Source organism: Sus scrofa, chromosome 5, assembly GCF_054392235.1.
Source record: "Sus scrofa isolate SSC_HxYL_T2T_F1_AM1 chromosome 5, Sscrofa_HxYL_maternal_Yorkshire_Landrace_v2.0, whole genome shotgun sequence".
Lineage (NCBI taxonomy): Eukaryota > Metazoa > Chordata > Mammalia > Artiodactyla > Suidae > Sus > Sus scrofa.
In genome coordinates this window covers 71,071,955-71,098,226 of record NC_139387.1, presented here as the reverse complement: position 1 = coordinate 71,098,226, position 26,272 = coordinate 71,071,955, and the positions used below count along the sequence as shown (strand labels likewise).

The window sequence follows — 26,272 nt, the reverse complement described above, 5'->3', positions numbered from 1 at the left end:
AGCTCGACCGAGGGGGCAGAGGTCAGCGGAGAGGAGGAGGGCAGGAAGAAAGCCAATGAAAGGCTCGCTGAGAAGCTGGCACCTGGACCGACCTTTCCGGGTCTGAGGCTGAGCCCTGGTCTGAGCGGACCGCTTGCTTGTGCCCGGAATCCAGCCAGGATGGCAGAGTGTCATCAAACCCAGATCCTCCACTACTCCATGGTTGTAGTAGCGCGAAATCCATCTTCCCTACACCCCTATTGCCCTCCTCGCTCCAGTCTGAACACCCGGGCTCTGCCTCGCCTTCTCCTGGGTCCCTGGGGAAGTCAAAGGATCCCAGGTGCCTGGAATTGACTTGATTTCTCAGTATACCACACGATCCCCTCTTCAGAGGATCCCTATCCCACCCTCCCACCCCTACCCTTAAAGCAGCAAAGCCAACATCCAGTACCCTCAAAAAACAAACAAACAAAAAAAACCAGCAAAAAAACCACAATGGCAAGATTGCAAATTGTGTATTAAATTTCACATCCACGGTGGGAAAGCCATCCTCACGGAGGTAAGAGCTCCAACCTAGTAACAATGGCAATGAACCACCCCAGTCTAGTTCAACCATCCACTGAAGACGGCAGTGGTTGGCTGCTGCCTCTGGACTGCGATTTTCTCCTCTTCGCTGGTGGGGGCCTGCTAGAACTGCGAGGGGACATGGTGGGAGTCTTAGGTCCCTTGGGGGTGCCATTCTGTTTCTGGAAGGCAGTTTTCTTGAAAGATTGCTCTGGTAACTGCTGCTTTACCTTCTCAGCCCCTGTGGTGGTGTTTCCAAGGGGCTGATTGCGGTCCTCAGGCTTGAAAGCATCCTGGGTCTTGGAGAGGGATGGCACAGGAGGGATTTCTGGGTCCATGCCCTTGGGAGGAACACACTGCTTTGGGAAGGCAACTTTCTTGGAGGACTGCAGTTTGGGTGACTGTTTTAGTCTCCCAGCCACCTTTGGTTCCCTGACCACTACTGCTTTCTCAGCTGGCTGCTTGCTATCCTGGAGCTTGGAGGAAGGTTGGACCTTTGTGACAGAAGACACAGTGGACAATTCTGAGCCTGTCCCTTTGGAGATGCCATTCTGCTTTTGGAAAGAAGCCTTCTTGGGAAGTTGCCGTTTCTGCAGCCGCTGCTTTGCTTGCACAGCCACTCTGGCCTTCTTGGCAGGCTGGCTGCTGCGCTCAGGCTTGGGAGTCACCTCCCCTTTCGGGCTGGGCAAGTCTGGGTTTGTAGGGGTTGATGTTGCAGAATTTCCTGGGGTTAAAATTAAATAGAATGGTTTCAGAAAACAGGCCTCATCACTGAGCCTTGATCATCAGTGGTGGAGATAAGCAGAGGAAGTACAATAAGGAAACTGCCCGGGTACTATCTCTTGGCCAAGTGTTCCGCACAATTGGGAGGTATCTAAAAGTAGATTACTTAAGATTCAGATTACTTAACCTCACCTATACTCAAGTCGAATTTGAACCCGATATTAAAGAGAAGGGATCACTACCCATCCTTGGTCCAAAAGGTTTTTAGAGGAGGGTGTACCCCCTTGAGGCCAGCAGGTAACGAGACACTCTAAGGAGAGGTGAATCCTGAATAAACCTCAAGCATTGGGTGGGCCTTTCTTTTAATCAGGAAAGATTTTTGATGGAAATGCAAAAATCTTTTGGAAATGCAGATTTTGATGAGCTACACACAGAGCAACTAGAAACAAGCTAGTCTTCATAAATGAAGACTGACATATATTAAACAGGTATTTAAATACAGATTTTTAAAGATAGAGCAAAAAAATTACAGGAAATTTTGCTACTTCTCAAAGAGATTTTTCTTCTGTTAATGTTCAGATGTGACTTCTGTTAGGAGGCACTGTTTATTAAAAGAAATCAACTCAGTAAGTCATGAAGTTTGTATCCAGAGAAGGCAGGCTTGCCTCTCTCTTTTCCAACTAAACCCAGGGTGACATCCCAGCAGGCAAAGCCCTCGGGCCTGTTTCAGCAACCCCACCCCACCCCTTGAGGCCAGACTCCTCAAGATGGCTGGGAAACAGATCTCCAATTAGTATGATAGGCTCAGAGAACCGCTGATAGTTCGGAGGAGTCGTGTGCCAACCCAGTGCCGACAAGGCTGGACCAGAAGAGGTCTATTACCAGTAAGGCAGCCTCGCCAAGAAGGAAGAGAAACCACACCCGCACTGCGAATGCATTTAGTGCCAAACAACTGCAGCCACTTGGCACAATCAAGGAAAAGGCCCCACCTGCATGAACCCTTTAACATACCCGAATGGGGTCCAAGCTTGGGAACAAATGTCGCTGGGATGAAAGGGGTCCCTCACCCAAGTAAGCAAAGCGGGGATAGGGAGGCAGAGACCCGACCCTTCCCTGCAGCCACCCTAAAAAGCTTCCTGAGAGGCAGAGAAAGCAAAGGTGGCAATGAATGTTACAGAGAGCTTACCTGTTTGGGACTGGGGGATAGAATTGGAGAACTTCTTGAACTTGGCAATAAAGAAACCATCCATGTTGTGGGTGTGAGGGTAGAAGCGGCGGGTAGAACGCAGAGTGGGGTGGAAGCGCCTTTCCCGGAAGCGGGTAAAGCCCTCCTGGCCGAAGTCCAGGCCAGTGGGCACAAGCCGCACATTCCTCTTCTTCAGTGCGTAGTCTACCACCCACTCATTCTCTTCCACCTGACATATGGGGGCAGATGGAGACGGAAGGAAAAGGCAAAGAGCTGGAGATGAAGGATGGGCTGAGGAGCCCCAACCCAGGCCCCCTGGGCTCCACTGCCAGGCCTCACCGTGATGGAGCAGGTGCAGTACACAAGGTAGCCTCCTGTCTTGGAGGTGGCACTGACAGAGTCGATAGCACTCAGGAGCAGCTCCTTCTGAAGGTGAGCACAGCGCAGAATGTCCTTCTCATCCTGTCCCCAGACAGAGAGATCCAGAGCATTGGAATTTCAAAAGGCACTGCTGGCTGCTCAGGGGGTCCCCCACCTCCCACTCTGGCTCTCCAGGCCCCAACCCCCACTTCAACTGGTCGCCCAACCCTGCCTCCGCACCTTGTTAGTCTTCACAGCTGGGTCCTTGGAGATGATCCCAGTGCCACTGCAAGGAGCATCCAGCAGGACTCGGTCAAAGCCCCCCACCACCTGGGGAAAAGGGCAGGATAATCAGCCATTCTGGGTAACCTGAGCCAAACCTTGTATTTCCTAGAGGCAAGTCTCAATATCCTGAGATCAGAAGAGGGCAGGTGGGCTGGAACACAATCTCAGGAGAGACACGCAGAAGGGAGCCCACCTTGGGGAACTGGCGCCCATCGTAGTTGCTGATGATGGTGTTGGTGACTCCCAGCCGGTGCAAGTTGCCCACGACACTCTTGAGCCGCTCAGCATTGGCATCGTTGGCGAGAATCACACCCGTGTTCTTCATGAGCTGGGCTGAAGGGCAGAGGGCACAGGCCTCACCAGCAGTTCCTCTGCTTCCAAACCTGCCAGCCACCCTCTAGCCCAGGAACGTGCTCATTCACTTCCCCAATAAGCTGCATTCCCCAGGTCCACAGTAAGGTGGTAGGTCTACCTGGTCTGTGCTGGCCCCTGGGATGAGCAAGGCTACCAGGGTGGTTTTTCCATTGTTACCAAACACCCTTCCGATCTGACGGACTGAGTTACTTCTAAGTAACATCAGCTTAATCAAATGGTTACGACTAGTGGTATACAGTGTCCCCATGCCAAAGGCTTCTACATGCACATCTCAACCCTTGCAACTGAAGCGTAACACTTAACAGCCAACTCAAGCACAATCACCGCACCGTTTTACAGGTGATGAGAGAGGACCAGGGGCTTGCCCGAGGCCATGTGGCCAGTAAGAGGCCCACATGGGGCTGGAACAGAGACTAACTCCAGAACCTGTGCCCTGTTTCTTAAGCACCAACAAATCAGCAACCCACCTAGACCCTCCTCTTACCAATGTAGCTGGTCTTTCCTCCAGGGGCACAACACATGTCCAGAATCCGCTCGTGTTCCTGGGGCGCCAAGGCCATGACAGGCAACATGCTGGACGCACCCTGTAGCATGTAGTGCCCAGCCAAGTACTCAGGAGTAGCACCTATGGAGGAGGACCCACCTGTGACATGCTGGAACAAGGGGGGAGGGGGACAAGGAAGGGCTGTTGGGCAGGGACCACTTACCAATGGGCACCGAGGAATCATACACCACGAGTCCAGTCTTTGACCACTTGCCCAGGGGATCCAGGTTAACCCCACGATTGATTAGTGCCTGAAGAGAAGATGGATGAAGGTTTTAAAACCTCAGAAGCTACTCTACCCAGAAAGCAGATGGAGACATGAAGCCCTGGTCCTGCCGGGAGGCCTGCGGCACCACAACCCTTAGAATTTAATCAGGATACAGTCATCACAGACAGTGAACAGTTTCTCCCATCTCGTCATGGTCTCCTTTTCCTTAGCCTCGGTTCTAATTCAAGGTTTGAACGCCATAACAAACTACCAGCTCCTGTTCTTTTATCTCCTGGAAATGAACTCTGATTTTCCAAGAGGTTCAGCCTTCTTACCATCCTAAAATTTAGCTTTAAAGATAATTACCAGCATACCTCCACATCAGAAGATCACAACACACAGGGGTACATCACCGGTTCCCTAAACCCTTGGAAATGATGAGCTTAAAATACTGCTTGTGCAAGCGTGTCGTGTATTCTCCCGGGGGCAGCAATCTCACCAGCTTCTCAATGAATGAGGCAGACGAGCCCTTCCACCATTTCTTTGTAAGGCAGCACTTCTATTGTGATTGAACCAGCCAAACAAATCCAGCTTGACACTAGGTCTATCTAGGTTTAGGGTTCATGCCTGTACCAAGAAATGCTCAGGTCCTAAGATCCCTCAAGTTGCGGTGGGACTCGGGGGTCTCTTCAGCTCACAGAAATCAGAGTGCTTCCCTGAGACAAGCAAACCTCAAAGCCCACCCCTCACCTGAGCAAGGTCTCGGCGCCGGGTCTTCAACGTATTGGTCCTGAGGGTGATGGGCCGAGGCACCTCATTAGCTTCCAAGAACTCCACCAGCTGGGACAGAGGATGACAGGGGCTCAGTCACAAGAGCAGAGAGCAAGGGGGCTGGCTGCCTTCTCACACAGGGTAAGAGAGAAGGTGAGGCTAGAAGAGCAGGGAGGGCATCAGACTAGCAAGTAAGTACCTCAGACAGAGGGAAGAGGTCCATGAGCTTGCCAAGGAGAAAGTCTCCGTAGGAGTAATAAGTGGCCAAATCCTTCCGAAGCCGCTGCAGATATTCAGCACGAGACCGACCCTCCTCCCGCTGAGTCCCAAAATCACGCAACACTCCCACTATATCTTGGATGCGCTTGTGAACTCGCTGCAAGTCTGGAGCCTGGGCATGTGGTTCCGTTAAGAACTGTTTCCCAGTGTCCCTGGGCCTGGAAATCCCTTCTCCCAAGTACCTCCCCACCATGCCTCCCCCTGCACCAGAAGGATATCCTGCTCCATCTCTCCAGCAAGGGGCAGTACAAAAGGCTCCTCCTCATCCACATTGATCTGGAGGCCCCCTTCTGTCTCATCATCTTCTCTAGGGCCTGACTCAGGGGATTCCTCCTCCTCTTCCTCAGTCTCCTCCTCACTCCACTGGCTCCTGTAAACAGGTCCAGGAACCAAATGGTTCACAGATCAAAGCAGACACCACCTCCTTCCTCACACTTCACTCCAGCCGCTGCCTGTTCTCCACCCTAAGAGTTTCCCAAACTTACCCAGTAACAGCTTCCTGGGCCTTCTGCTTTCGAGCAGCCCTTTCAATGGGCAGCAACTGAAAAAAAGACACAAGGGGCTGGTGCCGCAAGGCCTGTCCTTCCGCCAGCCCACATAATACTTCCGGCCTCTGTTATTTTATTTTTTCCTAAATACAACTATAACTCTTGCTCCAAAAAAGAAATAGACTCTGAAGAAAGGAATATATAAGACTGGCACAATATCTACCATCAGTGAACTACAGCGATAGATTGAAAGGGTTCGTTGTACTTTTCTTTCCATTCCTGTTTGTACACAGGTGTGGGGGACAAAAATTGCCCTTGGATACCCACTTTGCCATATCCTCCTCCAGACCTACTCCACGTTTCTCACGCAGTTAAAATCATTACGCATTTTCAAGAGTGTTTCTTGACTTTTTTCATAGTTAGATCACAAGCATTTTCACAAACATAACGGCCAACTGTTAATTAGCATACGAATAAACCACAATTAACTTAAGCATATTGGGCATTTGGAAGTTTCCAGAGTTTTGGCGTTATGGTCCACATGGTGCCTCTAAGTCTCAAAATAGTAGCTCTGTAAAGGGGGGGGTTGTGGGACAAAGGTGCAAGTGGGGACTTTCTTTGTATTCCATACAAAGAAATTGCTTCAATTTTCCTAATTACACACTCACATACTAACTGTACAGTACATAATAACTTCTCCTACTTCAGTAAATAAATCGTTGTCTACGTTTTGGATCCTCTTCCTAGGACAGAATCACCAAGTCAAAAGAAAAAAATCTTTTTTTTTTGTCTGTTTGACATTTCTTGGGCTGTTCCCACGGCATATGGAGGTTCCCAGGCCAGGGGTCAAATCAGAGCTACAGCTGCCGGCCTACGCCGGAGCCACAGCAACACAGGATCCGAGCCGCGTCTGCAACCTACACCACAGCTCATGGCAACATCAGATCCTTAACCCACTGAGCAAGGCCAGGGATCGAACCCGCAACCTCTGGTTCCTAGTCGGATTAGTTAACCACTGAGCCACAACGGCAACTCCCCAAAGAAAAAATCTTTTTGAGGTTCACAGATACCAAATAAAATCCTTGTCCTCTACACAGGCTTATCCTCGTCACCAAGGGACAGTCAGTCTCAACGATCTGGAAAGACTCAAAAAGGCAAAGATCGCTTCCTGGAGACCCAGAGAGACAGAGCTCACCTCTTCACTGTCATCCTCTTCTTCGTCCTCTGAACTGGAGTTGGCTCCATAGTCATCTACCATATCGGCATCACTGTCCTCAGAGCCCCAGAGGTCCCCCTCGTTCACCACACCACCCTCTTCAGAGTCTTCCTCCTCTCCCTCCTCCTCACTGCTATAGGCTGATGCTGGGCGCTTCTTGCCTTGAGCAGCATTAAATAAGGACAGGGCTCCCTTCTTACTCGGTGTCTGGACGGCTCCTGCAGAGATCCCGAAGGGTTTGAAGAATACCGGGCTGAGAGCAGTCACACATTAATGAGGCCTGTACTCTCTACCCCCACAAATGTCCTTTGGCTGTTCCTTTCACTCCAGAAATGATCAGCAAGCTCTTCCCTACCCAGGACCCAGTGTACTCCTCACATAGCACCCAGCTCCTATTTTCACTGACCTTTTGGTAGCTTTCCAGGCAATGGTCTGGCCCCAGGGGATTTATTTGTCTCACGGACTTCAGCAGAGCCCAACCTCCTCTTGGCTGCCCTGAAAAGACATAAGGAGTAAGGAAATGGAATACCCCTCCAGGCTCTGCCACTTCCCACTGCAGGGAACCATGACAGTCCCCAAAGAGCCCTTTCCATCAGCAGGGTCACATGGGATCATGTGCCCAAAGATGAGCAGGACCAATTTAATCTGCCTGTGTAACATAAATGTGGACATTCACACTCACCTCTTTCTTTCCTTTTTTTTTTTTTTTTTTTTTTGGTCTTTTTAGGGCCGCACCTGAGGCACATGGCTGTAGCCACCGGCATACACCACAGCCACAGCCACGCCAGATCCGAGCCTCGTCTGCAACCTATGCCACAGCTCATGGCAACACTGGATCCTTAACCCACTGAGCGAGTCCAAGGATTGAACCTGCATCCTTAAGGATGCTAGTAGGATTCGTTTCCACTGAACCACGACAGGACTCCTACACTCACCTCTTTCGAGCACGACTGGACAGCCTCTTGGAATTTTCATCACCAGCTGTTTAAAAAATCAAAAAAAGGAAGAGAGGAGGTTATGAGAAAATAAAAAGCAGGAGAGAAAATAAAAGGGCAGAGAATTAGGACAGTAGTTAAAGGGAAGAGATTGTAACTCACTCCACTGTGCTCTACAGGGAGCCGGGTAAAGAGATGTAAAGGAGCTGATCGCCATCTGGCTGCTCATCAACCAAATCCAAACTGGGCCTCCCTCCAGACTGATTTCAAAAAATAGCATCATCGCCATTCTGAAACTTTCAAATCTTTCTTCTGCCCTTTCTTTTATCTAATCAGTTGCCAACCACAGATTTCAAAACTACTGCTTTTCCTATATTCTCCAAGAAATAGAAAGTTTAAAGCCCTCCTATTTTTTTTTTTTTCCTTTTGTCCTTTTTTTAGGGCTGCACCGGAGGCAGCTTATGGAGGTTCCCAGGCTAGGGGTCCAATCAGAGCTGTTGCTGCCAGCCTACACCACAGCCACAGCAACGCCAGATCCTAGCCATGTCTGCAAACTACACCACAGCTTAGGGCAGCACCAGATCCTTAACCCACTGAGCAAGGCCAGGGATCGAACCCGCAATCTCATGGTTCCCAGTCGGATTCATTTCCACTGCACCAAGACTGGAACTCCATAAAGCACTATCATTTTATAACTATACAAATTAACCTCTCAGCATCCATTTCCTCGGCAGTGCCTCTCTCACAGGACACTGAGAGAATGAAGTGATATAATGTGTCCAGCGGGTTCAGCATTGTATTTACCACTTACCTATACTTCAATAAACTGCATCTTTTAGACAATACTCAACACAAACTACCTGCAGTAGACTCCTGACCAAGTGGGAGCCAGCTCTGTGCCTTCCCATCTCCTCTACAATGCAGTTCACAGTGACTGGACTGTCCCGTTCCCAACTTCCACCTGCTAAAATGTCACCCACTTCTCAAAACCCAACTTCTTTTTTCTCCTTCTCTTCTTTTTTTGTCTTACAATCTTTTGTGTCCAGGGCTGATTTTCAATAGATCACACCAAGGGAGCTGCATGGCTAGCTATGAAACCCCCACACAGAAGCAGGTCATCTAAGAAGAGCTTAGTGCAAAACCCAACTTCTTGGAAGTTCCTGCTGTGGTGCAGTCGCTTAACGATCAGTATGGTAGGTCACAGCTCCAGTTTGGATTCGCTCCCTGGCCTGGGAACTTCCACATGCTGCCGAGACGGCCAAAAAAAAAAAAAAAAAAGTCACAAAATCTTTTCAAACTTGGCAACTCCGTGGAATCCTGCTTCCTCTGAAGGCCCTAAACATTAAACCACACATCTCCTTGCATGGGAACTTGTGCCCGTCACATCTTCCCTAATTTCTAAACGTTTATGAGATTGTTCCATTCATATTTACTTCCTAATAACTCATGAACACACAATCTAAAAAACTGAGGGATTACACTACAGATGGAAGAACGGCGCAAAAGCTAGAGAATCGGAAGGGGACGGGCACGCCTGACCCTTACCTGCAGGCAAGAATCTGACGAGTTCGGTCTCAGCACCTTTCTGCTTTCGGGCCTTTCGGCCCGGCCCGCGTTTCTCCTTCGTAGGGTCCAATTTGCGCCCCATGGTACTGAGGAAAACAAAAACGAGAGACAGTAGAGTGGCGCGTGTTGTCCGGGAAAGGCAGAGAGCAGACGAAGCAAGTTGAAGTGGAAAAGGGCACTGCCTTGACGAGAACCTCGACTCAGCAGCCCCACTGCCCCTCGAGGCCTGGCCACACCTCCACTACACGCTGAGCCCCGGGCCCTGGGTCCCACACCGCTGGTACAACGTCCCCTTCCCACGCCCCGGTCCAAGTGGACACCTCACCCTTCCTTCCTCGACTTCCTGCAGAAGACCCGCCCGAAGCTGCAGCTCACCTGGAAGCGGGTCCAGTCCCGAGAAGGCCCTAGGAAGCAGCGACAGCACTCCACGTGTGGTGCGGGGCTGGCGCTCCGACGCCACACCACGGGAACGTCTTGCGCAAGCGCACAGCGCGCCCGCTGAGGCCCCGCCTCTTCCGGGCTTCCCATCCGCCGCGGAAGCCGGAAGTTTCATTCGCGCGGCCGCGCGGGGCAGGCGGTGCAGAGGGCGGCCGGGGAGGACCGCTCCGCTCTCTCCCAGGTGGAGAAGGCGGCGCGTAGGGGGACGCCTTTAGCTTCCCCGCCCTTCCCTCCAGATGTGGGCCTTACGCCTTATGGCGGATTTCGTCCGAAAAGCTGGTACCCAAAAGACGGCCCCTCCCTTCGGACGGAGGCGTCAGAGCCGGACCCTCTTTCGCCCCACGTCTCAAGGTCGCACCCACTCCCAAGTCCTGTGACTTTGAAACCTTCTTCCTTGACACCATACCCCGCGCTGCCCCTCAGGTAAGGGAACTCTCTGCCTTGGTTCCCATACGAGAGGTCGGGAGGACGGCATCTTGTGTTCTCACTTCACACAAACAGAAAACCCAGAGCAGCCTTTCTTGAAATAAACCCTAAGGTGGTGCTTAGCAGCTGTTCAAAACTGCTCCGGCACTTCGCTGGTTTGTCTTCGCAATGTTGCGAGGAAGATTCTCCTTTGATTCTCTACAGCAGACATCTACAGCCTGGAGACGGCCGCGAAGCTGGGAGTCAGGCTTAGGCTGTGAACCCAGGGGGCTCCGGAGCTCCTCGCAGCGTGCAGGTGGTGGCGGCCGGAGCACGAGGGTACGTGCACAGTCCAGATTTCGTGGAGTCTCAGGACACAAGGAAACCCTTGGTCTTCAGCTGCACTGTCCCAAGGCTCCCGTCGGACACACCCACCTGCACCTACACCCACACTGAACCAGAGCACTAAAATACAAGGAAACTTTTATTTTCAATTTTTGTCAAGAAATTTGCTGTGGTTTTTTATGCTTTTGGTTCTTTTCCTTTTTTTTTTTTTTTTTTTTCCAACTTTATTTCATTCTAGCCGCTCAGGGGCTGGATCCGCTGGGTTCCTGGTATTAAAAAGATGCCAACAGAGGTAGCTGTGTCTCGCCCAGGGGCCCGGCCCACTGTGAATACCCCCCAAAAAGGAGAAATGAAAACACAAAATAAACCAACAAAATAAAACCAAAAGGAGGAAGAAATTCAGATCATTTTCTTCAAGCCTGGCGGGAACCCACAACAGTTTGTGTGTAACAGACGTTACAGTGGGGAGAAGCCAGGGCCCAAAAGGCCAGCCCGCCAGCTCCCTGCAGATGGCGCCGGCGCTACTGCTGCATGTCTCTCCAGCAGGAAGGGCACCACTGCCCCTCACTCCCTCCCCTCCCCCAGTGCACTGGGGGCTGTTCCTCTACAGCTTGGAAGATGGGGCAGAAGGGAGGAGAGGGTCTCTCAGGCCCCCAGGGGAGAAGCTGGGCAAGGGAAAGTGAGGAAGGTCACTGCTCAGCGGTGGACGTGTTATCATCCATCTGGATCTTCACTGCTGCTGGGCTACCTAGAGAAAGAGAGAGCCAAGAGGGTCAGAATGTCAGACCCCAGGAACCCTCCTGACCCCAAAGGAACTCACTGGTGGACCAGCCCCACCTGCCCAATGTGTAAAGCCAGGGACAGACAGCAACGTTACAAGTTCCAGAGTGGCTCTGCTGGAACAGATGGCCAGAGGAAAATGGTCCTATACCTGCTGTGGAGTCGGTTCAGGTGCCCGGTTTGCCAGGCGGCTGAGAATGTTACGCTCGGACATCTGTAGCCTCACAGCAACTGGGGGAATTCGGGCAATAGTAGCTGGGAGTCGAGTCACATCGGCTTTCATGTCACTCAGCAGTTCTTCTAGCTGTTTCAGAACTGCATGGGGGGGAAAAAAGGCGGTGAGCCGTGGTGGTCAAGACCTAGGCCCATCTTATAATATGTGGACCGGCTTTCCCATCACTTCTCAATGATCAAGTGACGTGCTGGAGTGCTGTCTTGTCAGTCACCTGACCTGGCTCCACCACGCTCAAATTCCTATTCCTCATATTCCAAGTGTCCATGATTCTATGTTTTAAAGTTACCTCTGTCTCTTGATCCCTGTCTCTATCTCCATCACTTTTATTTTTTCTTGACTGTGCCTGCAGCATGCAAAAGCTTCCAGGCCAGGGAGAGAACCATGCCACAGCAGTGACAACACCAAATCTTTAACCACTAGGCCACCAGGGAACTCCGCCACTTCTTAAATAGCTATTCCTATTTTTTCCTCTCCACTTTTGGAGCTGTCTCCCTCTTCCTTTATAACAGCTGCCTTTTCCTCATTTCACCCTCCACCCCCTCACAATGTCTTACCTTTAATTAGAAACAGGATGTTGAAAGGGGGTCTAGAAAGCACAAGATCGTAAATAACCTGAAGTTACCTCTAAAGTAGCCCAGATAACACTATGTATTATTCTGGGTTGCTCTCCACCTCTCCAAAAAGCTGAGTATATTCAAGAAGTTAAGAGGCAAAGAACTACTGTCCTTGATTGCCTGTGAGATATTAGCTTCCTGAGGAGGAAGGCAAAGCTCCCCAAATGTGTTGGGGAGGGACAGAGAAAGAAGGAGGCTAAGTCAGCAGGAGGCAGGGGAGCCACTGGCTACCTTTGTGCAGGACCGCATTGGCTGGCTTGTTTCCTGCCATTGACTCCTTGGACAGGTGCTGATGACTCTCCGCCAAACACTCCACCTCAGCAAAGCGGGTGTTCAGGGCCATGGAAGGGTGGGAGGGGTCCTCTGACATGTTCAGGTAAGCTGCCCGACGCAGCTGTTCCTCAATCACCAGGGCTTGTTCTAAGAGCTGGACAAGGGATAAAGAGATGGGCATTGGAATGATAATTCACTTGGCTTAATTCTGACGGGCCTCTGAGAACCTGTGAAGAACCTTAGGAATGGCTCCCTCACACATGAACTGGTGTTCAACACCAATTCAACATTACATTGGCTTTTTTATCCCTCTTTGGTGGTCCAAGTTTTTTAAGTTATCTTACTGATTCACTTTTACACAAAAATGATAAAAACTCAATTTAGAAAATACAGAATGTATAAAGCATCAAAATCACAATTCTACCTCCTAAAAACAGTTAACATTTGATGTGTTTCCTTATATTTATTTTTTTATGTATTAAGATCCTATGTATTTGGAGTTCCCGTCGTGGCGCGGTGGTTAACGAATCCGACTAGGAACCATGAGGTTGCGGGTTTGGTCCCTGCCCTTGCTCCGTGGGTTAATGATCCGGCGTTGCTGTGAGCTGTGGTGTAGGTTGCAGACGCGGCTCGGATCCCGCGTTGCTGGGGCTCTGGCGTAGGCTGGCGGCTACAGCTCCGATTGGACCCCTGGCCTGGGAACCTCCATGTGCTGCGGGAGCGACCCAAAGAAATAGCAAAAGGACAAAAAAAATAAAAATAAAAAAAATAAAATGTATATAAAAAAAAGATCCGGGAGTTCCCGTCGTGGCGCAGTGGTGAACGAATCCGACTAGGAACCATGAGGTTGCGGGTTCGGTCCCTGCCCTTGCTCAGTGGGTTAACGATCCGGCCTTGCCGTGAGCTGTGGTGTACGTTGCAGACTCGGCTCGGATCCCGAGTTGCTGCGGCTCTGGTGTAGGCCGGTGGCTACAGCTCCAATTTGACGCCTAGCCTGGGAACCTCCATATGCCGCGGGAGCGGCCCAAGAAATAGCAACAACAACAACAGAGAGACAAAAAGACCAAAAAAAAAAAAGATCCTACATATTTATAATTTCATTCACAGTTACGTAGTAAAAAAAATCTTCATTATTAAAAACAAAAAAAATCTTGGAGTTCCCATCGTGGCTCAGTGGTTAACAAATCCGACTAGGAACCATGAAGTTGCAGGTTCGATCCCTGGCCTTGCTCAGTAGGTTAAGGTTCCAGCATTGCCCATGAGCTGTGGTATATAGGTCACAGATGCGGCTCAGATCCCGTGTGGCTGTGGTGTAGGCTGGCAGCTGTAACTCCGATCAGACCCCTAGCCTGGGAACCTCCATATGCTGCAGATGCAGCCCTACAAAGCAAAAAAAAAAAAAAAAAACCACAAAACTATATTATTAACTGGTCTTTATAAAAGATGACTTAACAGTTACACGGCAGTCCCTCCTATGGATAGTGCTTGTTTTACTCTTCTAAAATTATTCCTGTTGTTTCTTTTCTTCATATGTCAATCCCATTTCTTTCCTTCCTTAATAGGCGACCTTTCTAATATACTTACTGTGTGTCTTTTTTGAGTTTTCTTGAAGACTAAGTATTGTTTTACGTGCACATTTCTAATTAAAGAATGTTTTTTGGTATAAAATGGTTTTTCCTCCTTTCACCATTACACATCTTTTTTAAAAATCCTTTTGTTATGTGCATTTTGTTACTTCTGTTGCTTACTTTGTGATGTGAATCCACATTTACCTACCCACACCCTCAAAGTGCAACATCCAAGTTATCTCTAGGCCCCACCACCAAAATTCGTACTGCAACCAACACTTGCCCATGCTGCCTCATGGAGCTGTGTAAACGGTCCTTTGAAATATATTCCAAGGGACAGAATGCTGATTCATGAGTTATGAGACTTACTTTGCTCAAATATCCACTGGTTCTTAAAAAGAATCCATTAGGGGTCAAGAAAAAGGTGAGTATGAGAATAATGGACTATTGTTTCTTCCACAAGACTGGCTCCATCAGGATCTACTAACTTTATCCCCAGACAGACTAAGAACCTACTTTCAGTCTATATACTGTCTCCTTCACCAACTCCTGCACCAAACTATGAGCTTTCTCCAGGATCAGTCCTTGCCTGTTTTTTTCTCCCCCCCCCCCCTTTTTTTTTTTTTTTTTGCTTTGTACGGCTGCACCTGCAGCATATAGAGGTTTCCAGGCTAGGGGTCGAATAGAGCTACAGCTGCTGGCCCACACCGCAGCCACAGTAATGTGGGATTCCCAGACCCACTGAGCGAGGCCAGGGATCGAACCCACAGAATCATGGATACTAGCTGGATTCATTTCCGCTGCCACAATGGGAACTCCCAGCTGTTGTGGGTTTTTTTGTTTGTTTTTTTTTGGTCTTTTTGCCTTTCCTAGGGCCGCTCCTGCGGCACATGGAGGTTCCCAGGCTAGGCGTCAAATTGGAGCTGTAGCCACCGGCCTGCACCAGAGCCACAGCAACATGGGATCCAAGCCAAGTCTGTGACCTACATCACAGCTCACAGCAACGCCGGATCCCTAATCCACTGAGCAAGGGCAGGGACCGAACCCGCAACCTCATGGTTCCTAGTCGGATTCGTTAACCACTGTGCCACGACAGGAACTCCACAGCTGTTGTATTAAAGCATTTTCTGGAGAGAGCTCTCCCCTCCTGGCAACAACCAGCACCTCTATGCAAATAAGCTGGTGCTTTTCAAACCAGTCATCTCAGGCACTGACTGTTCCGATCCCACTTATGCATGATTGACCACTTTGATCCCACTTTTTTACGGTGCGGGGGGGGGGGGTTACTGGGAAGGCATTTACTTGTGAGAAACACCTAAGGTCTTATCTAAAACTAATTCTTTCCCATACACTGCTCCCTCTCCTCTTACTTCCCTGACCTGCCAATGATAATTTAACTTTTTCAGCAACTCAGACTCAAAACTCCAGTTATTTTTGGAATCTCACTCCTTTTTATCTCAAATCCAGTAAAGTCAGTCAGGGGTCAGCAAACTATGGCCTGTGGGCCAGACCTGGGCTACTGCCTGTTTTTGGATAGTCCAAGTATGGGTCTTGTTTCGTTTTGTTTTATGGCCACGTATGGAAGCTTCCAGGCTAGGAGTGAATTGGAGCTGCAGCTGAAGCCTACACCACAGCCACAGCCATGCTGGATCTGAACCTCCTCTGTGACCTACATCACAGTTTGTGACAACACTGGATCCTTAACCCACTGAGCAAAGCCACATCTTCACAGACACTGTATGAGATTCTTAAACCCACTGAGCCACAAGGGGAACTCAAGAATGGGTATTTTAATTCTTAAATGGTTGGAAAAAAGCCAAAATAATGGTCTGTAACTCACATGAAGGTCAAATTTTAGTGCCCATAAATAAAGCTTTACTGGAACACACTCTATTTATATTCATTTATCACCTAGGGCTGCTTGCACACTATAACAGAGTGTCAATGTCCCATAAAGCCTGAAATACTCTCAGGCCCCTTAAAAGAAAAGGTTTGATGATCCCTATAGTAAATCAGTAAATCCTGTAAATTCTTTTCCACTTTCCACAACCAGCATCACAGCCCAGCTCGTGCCTACCTCATGCCTATATGATAGTTCTGTAATCTCATGAATGTTCTGTTTCAATCTCCCTTGGTTGTATCCAAACCCTTCACAAACCCTCAATGGCTGCCCATGAACCATAAGGTAAAGCCCAACTCTCTTATCTGGTGCCAAAAACCCTCCTCCAGCCCTTACCTCTTTATGGCTCCAGCCTACCTCCCACCATCACCAACACAGCTGACTTCTACACCCCACCTGGACTATTTGCTATTTCCAAACACCCCAAGCCCTACAGCCTCTCTTTGCCCAGCCTAATCCCTTTGTCTCAGACAGCCTTCCAATTCTATCCAACAGTCTCTATTACATTCATCAAAACTTCATTCCAATGCCACCTTCTCCATGAAGCATTTGTGAGCTCTCTCCCCACTCCCCACACTCCCTCTGGAGGACTTTTTTGTGGATCCAGCAATCTCCTTCCCAACACAGAGAATGGCATTCATTTGATCACACATTTGCCACTACTTTAAACTGAAAGCTCCTCCTTGAGAACAGGCACCAGGCCTATCTCTGTGCCACCCACCTCTTGGCACATGGTGTTTAAAGGTTTATTAGTGTACCTTCCTTATTACCCCACTTATACTCGGCCCAAGACCCACGTGTCCCATCTTCTTGGTATCCCATTTTCATGGTCTGCACACAACGTGCCATAGACATCGGCTGAATTCCTAAATAAGACTCCCCTTCCGCCCTGGGCTTAGTAATAGCCCTAGTGATTCTGAAAATGGAGCTCGACACCTTTGCACCCACCCCACCCCTCATCCACACAAACGCTCAGACCCAGAAAAAAGTACCTCCAGCCCGTGTCAGCCCTGCCTCCTTAGAGATCTGATTGAGCCCCACCTCTGTATCTTTTCCAAACATTCCAACCTGCAGTGTCCCCCCAGCACACCCACTGCACTGGCCTGTCATTCACTAGACACAGTCATCTCCAGCCTTTGAATAGCTGGTTAATTTTCAAATCTGTATGTCTCTCTCTTTTTTGGCTGCACCCGCAGCATGCAGAAGTTGCAAAGCCAGGGATCAAACCTGAGCTATAGTAGTGACAATGCCAAATCCTTAAACTCTAGGCCACCAGGAAACTCCCCAAATCTGTATGTCTTATCTCTAATATTTAAAGTAGTTGGGATGAAAGCCTTCCAAAGAATACAAAAAGTTAAGTACACAGGAGAATACAACAAACAGTGTGGCTGAATGAGCAGACTCCCTTCCGCACTTTAAAGGCCGTCACCTCAACGCTCCTTTCCTTCCCATCATGCTCACCTTGAACCTTCGGGCTAGAAACTTATTCTTGATCTCTAAGAAATTGCCACGGTTCATTTCACCTTTGAAAGGCTCATTGAGGATAGCATAGCGTGGGTCATTCTGGATGTCCTGCCACCGGGCATAGCCATGGCTGTTGGAAAATTGCTCAGGAAAAACGCAACAAGGAATGAACTTCAAACTGTGGGACCTTCAGAAACCATCACCAAGAACCTCAGCCCAGACTCAGGCAAAGGATACTTTATGATGCCAGCCAGCAGCCAGTAGTCATGCCGTCGATGCCAGATCTCATAGGTCTTCTTGGTGACTGTGGCTGCCCGCTCCTCATTCTGCCAAAGGGAATGCAACTCTGAAGAGGAATTTGAGGAGGTTTGGGGAGAAAAAGAAAAGCAAATCTCTGTAAGAATTCAAAAAGCTACTTATTCCTGACCCCTCAAATACCAACTTCATGTGCCCCATGGATCCCAGAGGAGTCTGCAACCAGGCTGGCAATCCCTCAACTAGGAGATAGCAAAGTCTCTATACCCTGATTTCTGACAAAAACCCTAATTTCACCTCAAATCCTTCTAATCCCAATGGGGCCCTCTTTTTCTTACCAGTAAAACCACCATCTGCAATGTTGAACATGAAACGCTGTTTAATATTTTTCTTCTGCTTTTCATCATTCAGGTCCTTTGGGGTCTCTCCATTCTGAAGCATCACCTCTTTTTTCTCTTCTTCTTCTTTCTTCTCTTCTACAGGATATGCAGAAGGAAAAACGTCAGCTCCAGACAGAAGCCCAGCACCATGGCCCTCAGCCATAGCACCATATGCTACAAAATATCCATCTGCCTCCACCCTTTCTCCACATAAGTGTTTCTCAAACCCAGAAGAAGGGGCCACCGGCCCCCAACCATTGACAGCCACACATGGCGAGAGATGGAGTATTCTAGCTTGGGATAAAATGGCTCTACAGGTATGGATGGGGAACCTGGGGAGGGAAGGGCATCCCAGAGATAAAGTCCTTCCTTTCAGTTCCGAGTCCTCTTAAAGCACAGGCAGCTTCTCCAAACATTCACCTTTGTCCTCCACCACAATGGGAATCAGATCGCCTGCCGCCTTCTCCTCCGCCTTCTCCACGTCAGCAACACCTGTGGGGGCAGAGAGCATTGACAGTGTACCTGAAGAAGAGGGTTCTCTGTCCTATGCTATTCGCACCTGGAAGAGTCCTAAACCTCAATCTCAATGATTATACTCATAAAAGATGTCTTCAGGGAGAAAAAGCCCTCAATTTAAAAATGAAGGGTGGAGTTCCTGTCGTGGCACAGTGGTTAACGAATCCGACTAGGAACCATGAGGTTGCGGGTTCGATCCCTGCCCTTGCTCAGTGGGTTAACGATCCAGTGTTGCCGTGAGCTGTGGTGTAGGTTGCAGACGCGGCTCGGATCCTGAGTTGCTGTGTCTCTGGCATAGGCTGGCAGCTACAGCTCCGATTAGACCCCTAGGCCTGGGAACCTCCATATGCCGCGGCAGCGGCCCAAGAAATGGTAAAAAGACAAAAAAATAATAATAATAAAAAAAAATAAAAACCAAGGGTAGGAGTTTCCATTGTGGCACAGTGGAAGTGAATCTGACTAGTATCCATGAGGATGCAGGTTCAATCCCTGGCCTCGTTCGGTGGGTTAAGGATCTGGGGTTGCTGCAAGTTGTGGCACAGGTCACAGACGGGGCTCAGATAAGTCATGGCTGTGGCTGTGTCGTAAGGTTGGCAGCTGCAGCTCCAATTCAACCCCTAGCCTGAGAACCTCCATATACTGAGGGTGTGGCCCTGAAAAAAATAAAATTTTTTTGAATAAAAATAAAAATCAAGGGTACAAGATTTTTCAGTATGTATTCTTCCTCCAGACGTCTCTCCAGCCAGCTGGAGGTCCAAGAGCAGCTGTGGTTCATAGAGATCTGTAGTGCTTGAAAATGTGGATACCTTTGGGATCTGTCTCCATAGGTTCCTCTGTTCTCTCTTTCACCTCTGCCTTTTCCACTTTCTCCTCTCCCTCCGGGGGTTCAATGAGGACCTTTTCATCCTCTGAGGCAGGGACAGGGGGCTGCGTACACTGCAAAGGAAAGAAGACAGAAGCTGAAGCAGGCAGGCCAGCACCCAGGCAGGAGAAGGGGCTGTATCCATTTGCCTCTGGTGTGCCATCTAGTCACCCCCATCTCTTACCTCAACAGTGGCCTCAGGAGCTGCAGATTTAACCTCCTTTTCTCCTTCTGCACTCTCTTCTTCTTTGAGGCTATTTTCCTCTATTTTTATCCCATCCTCTGCAGACCAACAATAGGCATTAATTAAGGAGAAGGCCCCAGATCAGAAAAAGAGATTACTGATCTCAATTTGTCTCGTCTTAAATTGTCCTCTCGTGCCTTTAAGAGCCAGCCCTATTCTTAGGACAGCCCTCCTAAACTGAGAGGGAGATTGCTGTGTGTCCTGCCAGACTCCCCAGTCAGAACTGAGCACCGGGAAGAAGAAAAAGCATAGGCCAGGACAAGAACAGGAGGACAGTCCAGGCAGACTTACCAGCAGGTGGGGCAGGTGCAGGAGTATTGGGTTGTGTGTCCCCTGGAGTGGAGGGTGTAGGAGTCTTTGGGGAAGGTGACCCTGGCTGGGACATCTTCTTGTTTTCCTCTACTTCCGCAAGTTCAGGCATGCTCCAACGCCCGTTCACATGTTCAAACTCCTGAACCTGCAGCAATGGGACAAAAGACTGTAAACCCAATTCTACCTTTAATAAGCTCCTTTTCCTGCTGGCCCTCTAGTTTCCTCTTGAAACCCTAAACAATGGAGGGAAACTCAGGGCTCACCTTCTTGCGAATCAAGGACATGACACCAATCCTGGTAAGGACATGCTGACGAGACAGGCCTTCTCGGGGCACACCATCAGCAAAGGTCTCAGCCCCATCTGCTCCTGGCTCACATAAATGCCGCATAAAGAGAGAGACGTAAGCCCTGCAGCAAAGGAGTAGAGAAACAGAGTTAAACACAATTATGCCAACTCTCAGATCAGATTCTTTCCACCACATCATCCCAGACAACAAATATGGCCCCATCTGAAGAAAGGCCCACCCTCCACTGAAAGTTGGTCTCCAGACCCCACACCGTACCCCAGGCCCTTTCCAGGGACACAAAGAACCCTATCACTAACAGCTTCACCCGCCAAGTTCAGCAGAGGACAGCCAACTCCCTGTACAGCCGGGACTAGCACTGTGGAAGGCCCGGAGACTTAAGAGACCCACTCTATGTCACTCATCCCAGCTACCACTTGTCCTTTTTTTTCTTCTTAGGGCCACACCCATGGCATATGGAAGTTCCCAAGCTAGCGGCTAAATCAGAGCTGCAACTGCCGGTCTAGACACAGCCACAGCAATGACTGATCCAAGCATATCTGTGACCTACACCACAGCTCACAGCGATCCTTAACCCACTGAGTGAGGCCAGGGATCGAACCTGCGTCCTCAGTCAGGTTCTTAACCCACTGAGCCACAATGGAAACACCCACTTTCCACTTACTTGAACTCCTTCTCTGACTTGCCTCGCAGATCTCTCACAAGCCACTGGGTGGTAAAAGCATCCTGAGGTGGCATCCCATACCGCATAATTGCATTAAGAAAGGCTTTTCGCTGACGAGCGTTAAACCCAAGAACCTGGTGGGGGGAAGAAGGATCCGAGGTGAGGGGAGCAGAACCTCCCCCACCGAAGACCCAACATGAGCACTCACCCAACCTTCTCCAGAACCGAGTGCTACTCACTTCAATATTCCCACCAACACGGGCCAACAGAGGAGGCAATGGCTTATCTTTATCATTCCGCAGGCCCTTACGACTGGGCCTGCGGGGAGCTGCAAGAAGAAAAGGATGTGTGAGTGACACTGGTGTAATCTTAAGACGATGCACTATTTAAGAAGCCAGCAGAGAGGCAGAGCCCTCACCTTCTGAACGTTCGTCAAAGTCTTCATCACCTTCCTCTGAAGCCACCGAATAATCGGACTGGTTGTCGGACTGGTCGTCCTGCCAATCTGGAGGGAGAGAGGGCAGATGAGCGGGGCCCACTGCTCTAGTGGAACGGCCCATGGGTGGGGGGCGGGGCCGGCCACACACACCTCGGTCCTCCTGGGAGCCATCATTGTAGTTGACCTGTTTACGGATTCTTTTTCCTTTACCCAGATTTCGGGCCAAATCTTCTTGCTGCTGCTCATAATGGTGCCGCAGCAATTTCTCCCAGTAGTCAGGATCCACACTTTCTTCCTGTTTTATGATTTCCCGTTCTACCTCCTCTTCCTCCTGGGACAGAGGGAGGGCCAGGACTCAGGAGTGCTGAAGTCAGCACCACCAGCTTACCCCTGGTCCTCACAGTTCCCACTCTGCTAGCTCCTGTACATGGCTGGACTCTGAAATACTTGCTGTGCCAGCTTGGACCTAAGAACTTAAAAGAGCTTTAATTGACAGGACAACGTTCCTCATAATTATGTATAGGTTGGCAGACAATGTAACTAAAGCAAAATATGAAATGGAGCTGTTACCACAAAAAAAGAGTGAAGAGACAGTCTGCTTTCTTTTTATTTTAACCTCTTTTAGTGATATATATACAGTTGGGAGATAGTGAAAAACAGAAAAGAGAGGTTAGAGCCTTAACAAGACGGACTGGAGACTCTTCTGAAATACTGCAAAAGACTTTCCCAAGAAACAAAGCAGAAAGGCCATAAGCCCCTCTGTTCTTCATGAACTTCATAAAGTTCACTGTACAAAAAAAAGGACACACATATATATATAATATATATATATATCCTTTTGTATCTCAATGTTTGTCCTCCTTTGAAAGTCTTGTATTTTTTTCAGATACTTCAGGACCACTAATTCCAAACCCCTTGCATTAAGATGAAGGTGCTAATAGTATAATACTAAAAACAACCTAACTACCCTTCATTATGTAATTTGAATAAATTAGAAAAGGGAATGGGTGAAGAAAGTCAAAAGTATAAACTTCCAGTTAAAAATAAATAAATCATGGTGAATTTATGTAGAGCATGGTAACTACAGTTAATACCATACTGGCATATTTGAAAGTTGCTAAAAGAACAGGGGGTTTTTGGCCACACCCATGGCATACAGACGTTCCCAGGCCAGGGATCAAACCCATGCCACAGCAGCAACCAGATCGACACCAGTGACAATGCCAGATCCTTAAACCACTGAGCCAAAGGAGATTTCCAAGAGTAGCTCTTAAAAGTTCCCATCACAAGAGAAAGAAACATCTAAGTATGTATGGTAACAGAGGGAGTTCCGATTGTGGCTTAGCAGTTATGAACCCAACTAGCATCCATGAGGATGTGGGTTTGATCCCTGGCCTTGCTCAGTAGGTTAAGAATCCAGCATTGCTGTGAGCTGCGGTATTAGGTCGGCAGCTGCACCTCTGATTCAACCCCCAGCCTGAGAACTTCCATATGCCGCAGGTGTGGTCCTAGAAAGCAAAAAAAAAGAAAAGAAAAGTAGGATAACAGATACTAACTAAACTTCTCAGGCTGACCATTTTGCCATATATACAAATATCGGTCATTATGCTGCACAATTAAAACTACTATAGTGGCATATATGTCAATTACATCTCAACTTTTAAAAATAAATTACGGTACTTTCAATCAAGGACATATTATGCAGCAAAAAAATGGGGGGCTCTTTACTGATTTGAATTATTAGGTAGACAGAAGCAAGGTAAAGAACATTACGTATAAGAAACTACTCTCCTGGAGTTCCCGTTGTGGTGCAGAGGAAACGCATCTGACTAGCATCCATGAGGATTCGGGTTCAATCCCTGGCATTGCTCAGTGGGTTAAGGACCTGGCATTGCCTGTGAGTTGTGGTGTAGGGGGTAGACAAGGCTCAGATCTGGCATTGCTGTGGCTGTGGCATAGGCTGGCAGCTGTAGCTCCGAGTCAACCCCTAGCCTGGGAACTTCCATATGCCCGTGGGTGTGGCCCTAAAATGCAAAAAAAAAAAGAAACTACTTTCCTTAAAAGGAAAATAAAAAAGATCCTTGTGTGTATATCATGTGCATGTATATACGTGTATGTATACATACACGTGTGGACATACACGTAACTTTTACACACTTTTTTTTTTTTTTTTTGCTTTTTAGGGCCACACCTGCAGCATGCGAGTTCCCAGGCTAGGATCCAATTGGAGCTGCAGCTGCCAGCCTACACCACAACCACTGCAACGCCAGTTCCGGACCACGTCTGTGACCTACACCACAGCTCACGACAATGCCGGATACTTAACCCACTGAGCGAGGCCAGGGATCAAACCCACATCCTCATGGATACTAGTCGGGTTTGTTACTGCTGAACTACAACGGGAACTCCCCACAGAAAATAATTTTATTTTTTAAATATATACAAGAGGAGTTCCCGTCGTGGCGCAGTGGTTAACGAATCCGACTAGGAACCATGAGGTTGCGGGTTCGGTCCCTGCCCTTGCTCAGTGGGTTAATGATCCGGCGTTGCCGTGAGCTGTGGTGTAGGTTACAGACGCGGCTCGGATCCCTCGTTGCTGTGTCTCTGGCATAGGCCGGTGGCTACAGCTCCGATTCGACCCCTAGCCTGGGAACCTCCATATGCCGCGGGAGCAGCCCAAGAAATAGCAAAAAGACAAAAAAAAAAAAAAATATATATATATATATATATATATATATATATATATATATATACAAGAAACTGAAAATATCACTTGTCCTCAAGGAGGGAGCTGGGTGGCCAGAGGAATGGGGTGGGAGAGAGATACCTCTGTATTTTTTGAATTTTTTTTTTTTTTTGGTCTTTTTTTTTGCCATTTCTTGGGCCTCTCCTGGGGCATATGGAGGTTCCCAGGCTAGGGATCCAATCAGAGCTATAGCTGCCAGCCTACACCACAGCCACAGCAACGCAGGATCCGAGCCACCTCTACCACCTACACCACAGCTCACGGGCAACGCCAGGTCCTTAACCCACTGAGCAAGGCCAGGCATGGAACCCGCAACCTCAAGGTTCCTATTTTTTGAATTCTGAACCAGCTGAATTACAGCTGACTCCTGAACAACACAGGTTTAAACTGCACAAGTCCACTTACACATGGATGTTTTTCAGTAGTAAATACAACAATGCTACACGGCCCATGGCTGGTTGAATCTGCAGATATGCAGGAACTACGGATATGGAGGACCAACAATAAGTTGCTCAAGGATCAGCTATACTCCTATTCAAAAAACGAAATCTAAAAAGGCTATAAAGTAAAGAGCAGCCACAGCCACTAAAGAGAATGTGGGCAGCATCCCTGTGTAGTCACTAGCAGAGGTGATCAGTGGGAGGGAGAGTACACTTCTCTCATCCAACCACTCAGCAGGTGCAGTCACCACTGACAGGAACCAGAGCGCCTTACAGGAGGGCAGTTTTGATTGAACACTGTTGGTCTACAGACCCATCAGACTTTGCAGCTACGGTTACACCCAACCGATGTTAGCAGTAGTAGTGTCACTCAAGATAATAGGAAGGTATGAGAAAAACACAGCAAGAGGGATGGTTCCAAGTTGGAAGGATGAGAAAAAGTGGCAAAAATCACCAGCAACCTGACCCAGGTAGCTTAAAGGGGACAGGAAGAAAAAGCAATCTTTTTTTTTTTTTTTTCGTTTTATACCCTATACTACTTTGGGGAAAAAAAAATCATTACAGAAGCCACATATTTTTCTCCTTTTTAAGGTCACATCCACGGCACAAGGAAGCTCCCAGGCTAAGGGCTGAATCAAAGCCACAACTGCCATCCTCTGCCACAGCCACAGAAATGCCAGATCCAAGCCACATCTGCAACCTATGCCACAACTTGAAGCCACACCAGATCCTTAACCCACTGATCGAGGCCTGGGATCGAATCTGCATCCTCATGGATACTAGTTGGGTTCTTAACCTACCGAAACAACTCCTACAGAAGCCACATATCACTGAGGGCTGTTTTTTTGTTTCTTTTTGCCATGCCCACAACATGCAAAAGTTCCCAGGCCAAGGAGCCAACCCACGCCACAACAGTGACAACCACTGAGTACTTTTTATCTTGTACTAAGAAAACAGAAGAGAAAAAAAAAAAAAAATTCTGTTTTAAAAAGCACAGGAAGATGGTGTAAGTATTTTATCTCATATCTTATCTCCTACCTTTTCTCTGGAGAGACTGGAGATAGTAATCCAAAGTTTACTTATAGAGCTAATAAAATACATGAAAGAAAAGAAAACGAGATTCCGATAAAGAAGAGTTAATATAAAGTTGTGTGAAATGCAGCCATGAATTTCTGGATAGCCACGTCAAAGATGAGAATGTGATTTGCTCATATGTTACAGTATTTCTTTTCAAAGGAAGAGATATATCAATTCATCAATGTACTAATTTGCCTACAGATGTCTCCCTCTTCTCTCAGATACCACTGTGGTCAATTCCAATTTCTGGACCAATCACCAAGCACAGCACTGCCTTGGACTCATACTCACCCCCATTTCTTCCTCTCGCACCACATACTGGGCCACTTTGAAAGAGCTCAAATATTCGTTCATGCCCTGCAATTCCGTATCCTCTGTCTCATCCTGGTTCCGGTCCAGCAGTCGTTCAATGGCCTTATCGTCATAGTGGATAACACTGCTGTCTTCTCCCTCTTTGTTGTCTCCTCCTATAAAGAATCAGGGGTCCACACCCCCAGTTAGCTTCAGCAGCTGCAGTGGAGAAAGCAAGTC

The 26,272-nt window shown here is 48.5% G+C and overlaps 2 protein-coding genes, 1 long non-coding RNA gene and 1 other non-coding gene across 27 annotated transcripts in view; 1 reads left to right on the top strand and 3 right to left on the bottom strand.

The window, feature by feature from the left end:
• Window positions 1-476: 476 nt before the first annotated feature.
• Window positions 477-9,955, bottom strand: NOP2 (NOP2 nucleolar protein). Of its 3 annotated transcripts, none has more exon segments than NM_001244246.1 (16): window positions 477-1,267; window positions 2,453-2,681; window positions 2,792-2,914; window positions 3,053-3,142; window positions 3,291-3,430; window positions 3,957-4,097; window positions 4,180-4,267; window positions 4,975-5,064; window positions 5,195-5,394; window positions 5,493-5,644; window positions 5,760-5,815; window positions 6,958-7,196; window positions 7,385-7,473; window positions 7,914-7,959; window positions 9,459-9,565; window positions 9,855-9,954. In NM_001244246.1, coding segments are annotated over 15 exon segments (2,466 nt in total). In that variant the 5' UTR covers window positions 9,562-9,565; window positions 9,855-9,954; the 3' UTR covers window positions 477-587.
• A 75-nt stretch (window positions 9,956-10,030) lies between these two features.
• On the top strand, window positions 10,031-13,984 carry LOC102162288 (uncharacterized). Its single transcript, XR_297162.4, has 2 exons — window positions 10,031-10,340; window positions 10,548-13,984. It is a non-coding gene; the product is annotated as an uncharacterized LOC102162288 (long non-coding RNA).
• CHD4 (chromodomain helicase DNA binding protein 4) overlaps window positions 10,805-26,272 on the bottom strand; it is a 33,483-nt gene continuing 18,015 nt past the window's right edge. For 6 of the 22 annotated variants that reach the window (XM_021092425.2, XM_084956850.1, XM_021092427.2 and 3 more), the window contains exons 25-40: window positions 26,033-26,208; window positions 21,629-21,809; window positions 21,458-21,544; window positions 21,279-21,367; window positions 21,040-21,173; window positions 20,334-20,478; window positions 20,050-20,215; window positions 19,699-19,796; window positions 19,459-19,588; window positions 18,557-18,628; window positions 18,095-18,232; window positions 17,739-17,847; window positions 17,499-17,631; window positions 12,528-12,723; window positions 11,599-11,762; window positions 10,805-11,415 (exon numbers count right to left, since the gene is read on the bottom strand). In XM_021092425.2, the coding sequence (XP_020948084.1) occupies window positions 11,398-11,415; window positions 11,599-11,762; window positions 12,528-12,723; window positions 17,499-17,631; window positions 17,739-17,847; window positions 18,095-18,232; window positions 18,557-18,628; window positions 19,459-19,588; window positions 19,699-19,796; window positions 20,050-20,215; window positions 20,334-20,478; window positions 21,040-21,173; window positions 21,279-21,367; window positions 21,458-21,544; window positions 21,629-21,809; window positions 26,033-26,208 (2,036 nt within the window). In that variant the 3' untranslated portion in view covers window positions 10,805-11,397. Of the gene's footprint in view, window positions 11,416-11,598; window positions 11,763-12,524; window positions 12,724-17,498; window positions 17,632-17,738; window positions 17,848-18,094; window positions 18,233-18,556; window positions 18,629-19,458; window positions 19,589-19,698; window positions 19,797-20,049; window positions 20,216-20,333; window positions 20,479-21,039; window positions 21,174-21,278; window positions 21,368-21,457; window positions 21,810-26,032; window positions 26,209-26,272 lie in introns of all 22 variants that reach the window. The other 16 variants (XM_084956840.1, XM_084956847.1, XM_084956844.1 and 13 more) reach the window with 5 other exon arrangements.
• On the bottom strand, window positions 19,881-20,020 carry LOC146403435 (small Cajal body-specific RNA 11). The gene has a single exon (XR_014804685.1).

Bases quoted from the DNA above. Each gene is read 5' to 3' on its own strand.
- NOP2 (XM_085024612.1), bottom strand. From the start codon at position 9,561: ATGGGGCGCAAATTGGACCCTACGAAGGAGAAACGCGGGCCGGGCCGA. The intron at 2,915-3,052 runs GTGCGGAGGCAG...GTCTGGGGACAG, and splicing joins CAGCTGTGAAGACTAACAAG to GATGAGAAGGACATTCTGCG. The intron at 2,682-2,791 runs GTGAGGCCTGGC...CCCATATGTCAG, and splicing joins ACTGCACCTGCTCCATCACG to GTGGAAGAGAATGAGTGGGT.